The following is a 9,007-nucleotide window of genomic DNA, read 5'->3' on the forward strand; positions in this document are numbered from 1 at the left end:
ATCATGCTTTTATTTTTTATTTTATTTTTTTAAGTATAGTAAAATTTTTAGTGAACTTAAATAGACCCAAATAAATACAATTTGCTTAAGTCATTGTTCCTAAAATTTGTTCTTTAATTGTAAGTGATACACCGTCTAAGAGATGAAGTTCCAAAACCAGGGTATCGTGCAAACCCAAAAATCCAACTTAACCTTGCCTACCTTCTATTTATTCCCTAGACAGAGGGGGGCAATCAGCCATGACCCTCTTTTATTAGCACTTCATATGAACTTGCAAAAAAAAAAAAAAAAAAAAAAAAAAAATTAAAAATTAAAAATTTAAAAATTATCTTGCTATGTGAATGTCGACTCTTCAGTGATGATATATAGTGGATATTTTCCTGGCTTCACAATACACATTAGGCTGGAACAGCTGTGCCTATATGTTGTATTTATGCTCTGTGCATCACTCGTTAACATGAACCATCTGTACTCTAGTTGCGAAGTAGATATGTGGGCAGATTCTGCACTAGTAGTTAGCTTTTAATATTAAAATGTTATGCCTTCCTCTTGCCTCGTGCCAGGATTGTTCCTTGCACGACTTCTCTAAGGAAGGAGAATAAAATGATTCATCCCAAAATCTTGTCCCATGTTGTTGGTTCTGGATTTTTGTTATGCAATCTACAAAAGTAATTAAGATTAGAAAATGAGCAATTTACAGCCTTTGCCTTTTGATGTAGACTGGCTAGGTAGATTTTTAATTCATGGAAGCCCGTTATAGTAACTTTATTTTTGAGTTAGCCAGCCAGTTGTATGTACAAGGATGAGAAAACTGCCAAAGGACTGTTTGAGCCAAAACCAGGTTTTCTTGAGGTGCAAGGGCATAAGTACCAACAGGTAAACTACGGACACGGGTAATTTGCACCAGGTACACCTGTGTGGACTTCTGCTTGTTGCAATCTTGCATACGTCATTTCGTAATGACATTGAACATAGATAGGGTTTTGTGAATGTCCAAAACACTTGTACTAATATCTGATAAAATGGATTAATGATTTATGGAGAAACTTTGAAAGTTTTCATATGTTGTATATTTATTCATGAAATCGAGACCTTGGTAATGTACCGTAGCTTATCGAGTTTGAAGGACTAATGTAAGAAAAATAAAAGTACAGCTAATGGTATTTAGGATTGGATTTGCTTTAATGGTGGTTACCATCCACTGTTGGCAAATGTCTTGATTTGAAATTGGTAATTTCCATTGTAACAAGCACTTCGGTATGAAGGAATTTTGAACTTAAAAAAATTGATGGTACACAGTAATAACTACTCTAAAATAAAGTATATGGAATTTTGAAATGTCTTTTGCATTCACTTGGATAGGATAGCTGTATCAATTACTTTTTCATGTAAAAAATGCAACTTGATGCTACCAGCATAAATATGAATAATACCGACCCCACCTAGGTGTCTGATTTTGTTTACTTAATTGCAAAGCAAATGCAATTAAATGACTAAATGCCAACATTGCAGTGGTTTACCATACCCAGAGGACATTCTTTACAAATATCAATCAAGAGATTTATTTGGGGGCAACTGATATTGGAACCAAATCTGGTTAACCTGGTAATAGTTTTCTCAGAGTACACTTCATATAGATATAGATATATATAAAATTAGATTTAGCAAAGAAATGATAAAACTTTGGAGTTGTCCTGTTTGTACTTTGTTTATACAAGCTGCCGTCCCGGCATTCGTGAATTCTTTCTGCGAGTGATTCGGAATATGCAGGTCATGCCATGCCCCAATTTCTAAATTTCATTAAAAAGTAATATATATATATACCAAAGTATAGATCTAAATTTCATTAAAAAGTAATATATATATATATATATATTTTGGTATATATATATTACTTTTTAATGAAATTTAGAAATTGGGGCATGGCATGACCTGCATATTCCGAATCACTCGCAGAAAGAGTTCACGAATGCCGGGACGGCAGCTTGTATAAACAAAGTACAAACAGGACCTTGAAATTTGGACAATTCCAAAGTTTTATCATTTCTTTGCTAAATCTAATTTTATATATATCTATCTATATGAAGTGTACTCTGAGAAGACTATTACCAGGTTAACCAAATTTGGTTCCAATATTAGTTGCCCCCAAATAAATCTCTTGATATTTGTAAAGAATATCAATCAAACCTCCTGAAGTTAACGTATCTAGACTAGAGTACAAAACTGTAATCAGAAGTATTTTGGGTAAATTGGTAGTCATTTCTCTTAATGTGTGCAAAACTGTCCCATGATTAGTATGCCTAGAATATCGTAGCGTTAACACAGCTGGTCCCTGGTACAAGAATTTCGTTGGTAAAGCTTAATGTTAAGGACAATTAACGTATTGACATTGGGTACTTTTATTTGTATGGCCACGAAGGTTTAATGCATGCCCAGAAATGTGGGGGGGGGAGACTGTTGTGTGCCAGCAATTTTACATTACTGGCCACTGGCCAATTTCTTAATATTCTGCAGTTAATATCCTGTAGGTATAGTTAACTGGATGAATGGTCAAATACATGGTTGGGTTGATTTACTGTTCATAAGGTCTTTAGTTAATGATTGGTTACTTTATGCAATATTTGAGATGTTACATGGTTTTGGTATACATCTTGTATGTAATATAGCTGTTGGCATTGATCCTTACTCCACTGGATATTCACAATTTGCAATATCCCAGTATTCCTCCAATATGGTGATTGTGACTTTGACTAATAATTTAAACCATTTACAGGTGAACTTCACAGTGGAAGAGATCCGTGAGTTGATGGACAAGCGGAGGAACATCCGTAACATGTCCGTCATTGCTCACGTTGACCACGGAAAATCTACCCTGACCGACTCCCTTGTATCGAAGGCGGGTATTATTGCTTCGTCTCGTGCAGGAGAAACTCGCTTTACTGATACCAGAAAAGATGAACAGGAGCGATGCATTACCATCAAGTCTACGTAAGTACTCTTGCTTGTGTACACTGTATCCAATTGAACTGAAAATGATGATTGTCTCGTTCGGATGATTGGCAGTTGGTCATGGAGATTAAACTTAAGACACCCTGATTCAACTTAAGATATGTATAATAACTGACTATTTTAATAGTGTACTAATTATAGTATTTTCCAACAGTGCCATCTCTATGTACTTCAAGCTGAGTGACGAGAACCTCGCCCTCATTAATGGCTCTGACCAGAAGGAAGCTGGTGAAAGTGGTTTCCTTGTCAACCTTATTGATTCCCCTGGTCACGTTGATTTCTCCTCTGAGGTAACAGCTGCCCTCCGTGTAACTGATGGTGCCCTCGTCGTGGTGGATTGCGTCTCTGGTGAGTGTGCAAACAAGTACTCGTAATTATTTTTAAAATGGCAGTAATGAAGCTATCGACATTATGAAATTTCAATACCTAAAACAAAGTAAAATTTCAGGTGTGTGTGTGCAGACCGAGACAGTACTGCGTCAGGCTATTGCCGAGCGCATCAAGCCAGTTCTGTTCATGAACAAGATGGACCGTGCTCTCCTTGAATTGCAGCTTGAGCAGGAGGAATTGTACCAGACATTCCAGGTTTGTCTAATATCCTGTGTAGTTTCTGGTTTGATTTGTAAGTTACTGAATTGTAGGAATTAGAATGTTTTGGCAGTTCTCTATTTAAAGACCAATATTATCTTGTAGCGTATTGTTGAGAACGTGAACGTCATCATTGCCACCTACAACGACGACACCGGCCCCATGGGTGAAATGCGTGTTGACCCCAGCAAGGGATCTGTTGGATTTGGTTCAGGACTCCACGGATGGGCCTTCTCCGTCAAGGAATTTGCTGACATCTACTCAAGCATGTTCAAGGTTCCTGCTGGCAAGCTCATGAACAAGTAAGGAATTATGATGAATTAAGAGATGTTTTGGCATCTTTGGTACTTGGTGGTCCAGGATTGACCTATTTTAGTTTGTAATTTTATGAATTGTTTGAGATGCTTTTTTTTACCATGAAGGGTAATTACATGCCAAACTATAATCGCTAGAAATTTCAGCAAGACCATGTATTACGAAACGGAGACCTTATGCATTATATTTGTAAATTTCAGGCTCTGGGGTGAGAACTTCTTCAACAAGAAGACAAAGAAGTGGTCCACTAACAAGAGCACTGACAATGAGCGTGCCTTCAATACATACATCTTGGACCCCATTTTCAAGCTCTTTGATGCTATCATGAACTTCAAGGTAACCATAGTTCTTAATTACTTTAGGTATGGTTTGAAAATCAAAATTGTTTTGAGTTTAAATCATAAACTCCAAACCTTCCAACTTGCCTCGGGTCAGGATTGTTCCAAACTCGACTTCCGACGGAAGGAGATCAATATAGTCATCCCTAAATCTTGGCCTCATTGGTTTTAGATTATTGATATGCACTAGACAATTTTTGGATAAACCCTGGGAAGATACCTAGGTGTATGCTGCTGTCTTTTTGTTGCCTGTACACTGAAGGTACTCTAGCTAATCCAAGTAAACCTCTGAGTATTATGGGATTATTTTGATAGTATTATGGGATTATTTTGTTTATTTTTGTACTATACCTGTCATTTGCCTTGACTGCATTAGAAACTCACAGCTGTCTAAAAAAAAAAAAAAAAAAAAATATGCAAGGACCTTAAGGTTATAAACTTTATCTAGTATCAAATCCTGTTTCAATAATTGAAATGAAATTTAGTACATAAATATAATGTATACACTATCCTAATTCATAAGTAAGCAATGTTCTTGCTTACAGCTTGAGGTGCTCAAAGAAATGTATATCCCCCCCTCCCCTAAGTGTTGCCTATATTTGTTACTTAAATTATTTTGAAGAAAATCCATGCATATTTTTGTTCCCTTGTTCAATCATGAAACCTCTTTTATATATATTTTTTCGACATAATTCGACACTATCAAAGTTTCGGAGGAAAATTTACTGTCCTATAATTTTCTTGATAGAACAAAGGTGATAGATGATAGATGGCAACACACCGACTTTTAGTGCGAAAGTTTTGTACATTAAGCCGAATCACCGGCTTGTGATTTGGTGCACTCCCGCAGCTTACAGCCGCATGCCACATTTTGAGCGGTTTTTGACCTCTATAGACGTGACCCGTCGGTAAGGGGTTAAATTTGGTAATTAGATGTAGAAAAAAGTTAGGTTTGTATTGCAGAATATTGCCACGTTTTGAATTTTGGTACTGATAGAACTTGTATTTCAGAAAGAGGAAACTGCCAAGCTGTTGGAGACCCTTAAGATCAAGCTTCAACTAGAAGACAGGGAGAAGGAAGGAAAGGCCCTCCTCAAGGTTGTTATGCGAACCTGGCTCCCTGCTGGAGACACACTCTTCCACATGATCACCATTCACCTGCCATCCCCTGTGACGGCCCAGAAATACCGTGCTGAGATGCTTTACGAAGGTCCATCTGATGACACTGCTTGCACTGGTATCAAGAACTGCGATTCTGAGGCTCCTCTTATGATGTACGTGTCAAAGATGGTACCAACATCTGACAAGGGTCGCTTCTATGCCTTTGGTCGTGTCTTTGCTGGCAAGGTTGGCAGCGGTCAGAAGGTCCGCATCATGGGTCCCAACTACGTCCCAGGAAAGAAGGAAGATCTCTTTGAGAAGGCCATCCAGAGAACCATTCTTATGATGGGTCGCTTTGTTGAAGCTATTGAGGATGTCCCTGCTGGTAACATCTGTGGTCTTGTTGGTGTTGATCAGTACCTTGTCAAGACTGGTACCATCACTACCAGCAAAGACTCCCACAACATGAAGGTGATGAAGTTCAGCGTGTCGCCTGTCGTGCGTGTGGCTGTCGAACCCAAGAACCCCTCTGACTTGCCCAAGCTTGTGGAAGGTCTCAAGCGGTATGTATTATGGAGAACTATAAAATTTCTGAAGTAAAGAGAAAAAAAAAAAAAATTCCACGATTAAGAAAGAGATTCACATTTTAATGTTTTATCTACATTTCAGTCTCTCCAAGTCTGACCCTATGGTGCAGTGTATTATTGAGGAATCTGGTGAGCACATCATTGCTGGAGCTGGTGAGCTTCATCTTGAGATTTGTCTGAAGGTAGGTCATAAGGTTTTATCAGCTACCAGTGTGTATATGTTTTTGGTTACAAGTATATTAATTTTCAAAACTTGATAAACTCCATTTCATTAGTTTTAGTTCTTCAGCAGTAGGATAATTACTGTAACAAAACCACCTTCCTCTTTTGTAGGATCTGGAAGAAGACCATGCTTGCATTCCTCTCAAGAAGACCGACCCAGTTGTATCCTACAGGGAGACGGTTAGTGCTCCTTCAACTGAGCTTTGCCTGTCTAAGTCCCCCAACAAGCACAACCGTTTGTACATGAGGGCCGTGCCTATGCCTGATGGACTTGCTGATGACATTGAGGATGGTAAGGTAACTCCCCGTGATGACCCCAAGGCCAGGAAGTCTTACCTGTGCGAGCACTACGAGTTTGATGCCACTGATGCCATGAAGATCTGGACTTTTGGCCCTGAATCTACTGGAGGCAACATCTTGGTTGATGTAACTAAGGGAGTGCAGTACCTCAATGAAATCAAGGATTCCTGCGTAGCTGGCTTCCAGTGGGCAACCAAGGAAGGTGTCCTTTGCGACGAGAACATGCGTGCCGTCCGTTTCAACCTCCATGATGTAACCCTCCATGCTGATGCTATCCATCGTGGTGGCGGCCAGATCATTCCCACCACCCGACGTGTGCTGTACGCTAGTGTCCTCACAGCTGAGCCCCGTCTTCAGGAGCCAGTATACCTCTGCGAGATCCAGTGTCCTGAGGCTGCCGTTGGCGGTATCTATGGTGTACTCAACAGGCGTCGTGGTGTTGTGTTCGAGGAGAACCAGGTTGCTGGTACACCTATGTTCGTTGTCAAAGCTCATCTTCCTGTCAACGAGTCCTTCGGCTTCACTGCAGATCTTCGCTCCAACACAGGTGGACAGGCCTTCCCACAGTGCGTGTTCGATCACTGGCAAGAGATGCCCGGCAATCCCATGGACACCACCGGCAACAGCAAACCCTACACCATCGTTTGCGATACAAGGAAGAGGAAGGGCCTGAAAGAAGGCCTTCCCGATTTAGCCAACTACCTGGACAAGCTGTAATCACAATATTCACATACCATAGATATATAATCCTAAGGTTTTATTTACTATATATGTTACGGTGATTACAATAAAGTGGAAGGGAGTCGCAGCTGTTTACTTTTTATTTTGTTTTCGAAGCCTGTGAAGTAGGGTATGATGGAAGTAATACATCAATTAATGTTAAAACATTATATTTTTCGGAGAATTATATTTTAGTTTGCGTTAAAACTATTTTGCTGAACTAAAAGGATGTAAGGATAATTTGCTGCACAGGGAAGGCTGTTACACATTAAATCGTAAGAAAAATGGTCAGTGTTTGTCATTAATTAAAATCCTTCAAATTTTCTGATATCAATATTGTTCAAGACTTCATGCTTAGCAATACTTTTGCTAGGTATGTGCATCTTGGTAGCCGTAAAAAAGTAAACGATTGGGCTTTTTGCATAGTGCTTCACCTAATATAAGAGACCAGTAACTTGTGTAACATTACTCTGCTTTCGATGCCTTTTAACATAGTTCCGCATTTCACTACTATTAACGAACGCAAAGATCTCCCAGGCTGTGAAGAGTGCTTGTAAATCATGTCGAATGTGTGAATCCAAGCAATTTATATTAACTTTAATATTTGAGATGTTCTATGTTGCGTCTGTGGATTAGAAGAGTGGATGATAAAGATAACCGACAAACATAGCACTGCAGAAATTGGACACGGTTCCACGGAAAGCGGGTCTACCCACCCCCTTGCTTTCCGAATCATTCAAAGATGTATACTTTTCCATTTAATTTTGTTCGAGGAAATGAAATGGTTAGGCTATTAACTAGTACTTGGATACATGAACTTCAATGTTTAAGTGAATTTAGACATGTCAGGTAAAACTTTAAAATCAAGCTTCACCTTGACAACAGAAACTAAACTACTTCCATCAACGCAAAATTAATGGCAAACCCCAAAAAATACATTGAATAGCAAATTACTTAAGAGATCGGATTTCAAAATGGCTGACAGTCCGAGATCGAGGACCCCATCCTTTACTCGATGTTATGGGATGAGCTTAGAAGACTGACTGACAGACCCAATGTAGGGATCACCTCTACCTTGGACCTCGGCCCTTGCCACAACTAATTTTGCATGGTCTTTTCTCCTTTTGTTCTGTCCACTTCTAATCGTTAACTCACATTTGCCGTTTTCTCCCTACTCCCTTAACTCGGCTCATCGGCCTTTGGCTTGTATTATACCTCATTACCCTCCCCCCACCCTCTGCTCTTTTTCACTGCCACACTACCCTCTCGTAGTTGAACCTGTAACTGTACCTTAATCATTACCTCATTCTTAAATTACTATTTTTTTTTTTTTTTCTTTCTATACTCTTCCATAGCGTCTTAAGACTTGATATATAGTACTTTTTACCTGCCCCCAAACCTGCAAGTACAATCGATGTATACTCGGGTAATTTGTCCTCCCTATCCCCATAAAAAAAAAAGACTTGTTCGTTTTGGGGGGACTCGGGAGACGGAGACTTGAGGTCCAAGATAGGGGTGGTCACTGGGTTTTGAATACGCCGCTAATGACAAGTTGACGCGACAGAATAAAATTCAGTAAGTAAATAAAAACTAGGTAGTTTGCCCTATTTAACCCCCCCCCCCCCCAATCCCTTGCCCGTTGTCGTCGTGGGGGGGGCTTAGGAGGCGGAGACTGGGACCCAATGCTGGGGAACTCCCCAACTTTGGGACTCAGCCCTCGACTCAACAAATTTTGCATGGTCTTTTTTTCCCCCTCCTACTTTTTCGTTTCTGTCCCTTCACCAACCTCTTCTACTATCCACTTCCTAAGGTGTGAGAGCCGTGCTG

General features: G+C 39.6%; 1 protein-coding gene across 1 annotated transcript in view; it reads left to right on the plus strand.

The window, feature by feature from the left end:
* LOC125041633 (eukaryotic translation elongation factor 2-like) overlaps window positions 1-7,268 on the plus strand; it is an 8,543-nt gene extending 1,275 nt beyond the window's left edge. Inside the window, exons 2-9 of the mRNA XM_047636695.1 lie at window positions 2,774-2,988; window positions 3,164-3,357; window positions 3,458-3,594; window positions 3,703-3,899; window positions 4,113-4,248; window positions 5,262-5,914; window positions 6,021-6,120; window positions 6,272-7,268. Of these exons, the coding sequence (XP_047492651.1) occupies window positions 2,774-2,988; window positions 3,164-3,357; window positions 3,458-3,594; window positions 3,703-3,899; window positions 4,113-4,248; window positions 5,262-5,914; window positions 6,021-6,120; window positions 6,272-7,177 (2,538 nt within the window). The 3' untranslated portion in view covers window positions 7,178-7,268. The remainder of the gene's footprint in view (window positions 1-2,773; window positions 2,989-3,163; window positions 3,358-3,457; window positions 3,595-3,702; window positions 3,900-4,112; window positions 4,249-5,261; window positions 5,915-6,020; window positions 6,121-6,271) is intronic.
* The last annotated feature ends 1,739 nt before the right edge of the window (window positions 7,269-9,007 follow it).

Source organism: Penaeus chinensis, chromosome 31 (assembly GCF_019202785.1).
Source record: "Penaeus chinensis breed Huanghai No. 1 chromosome 31, ASM1920278v2, whole genome shotgun sequence".
Taxonomy (NCBI): Eukaryota; Metazoa; Arthropoda; class Malacostraca; order Decapoda; family Penaeidae; genus Penaeus; species Penaeus chinensis.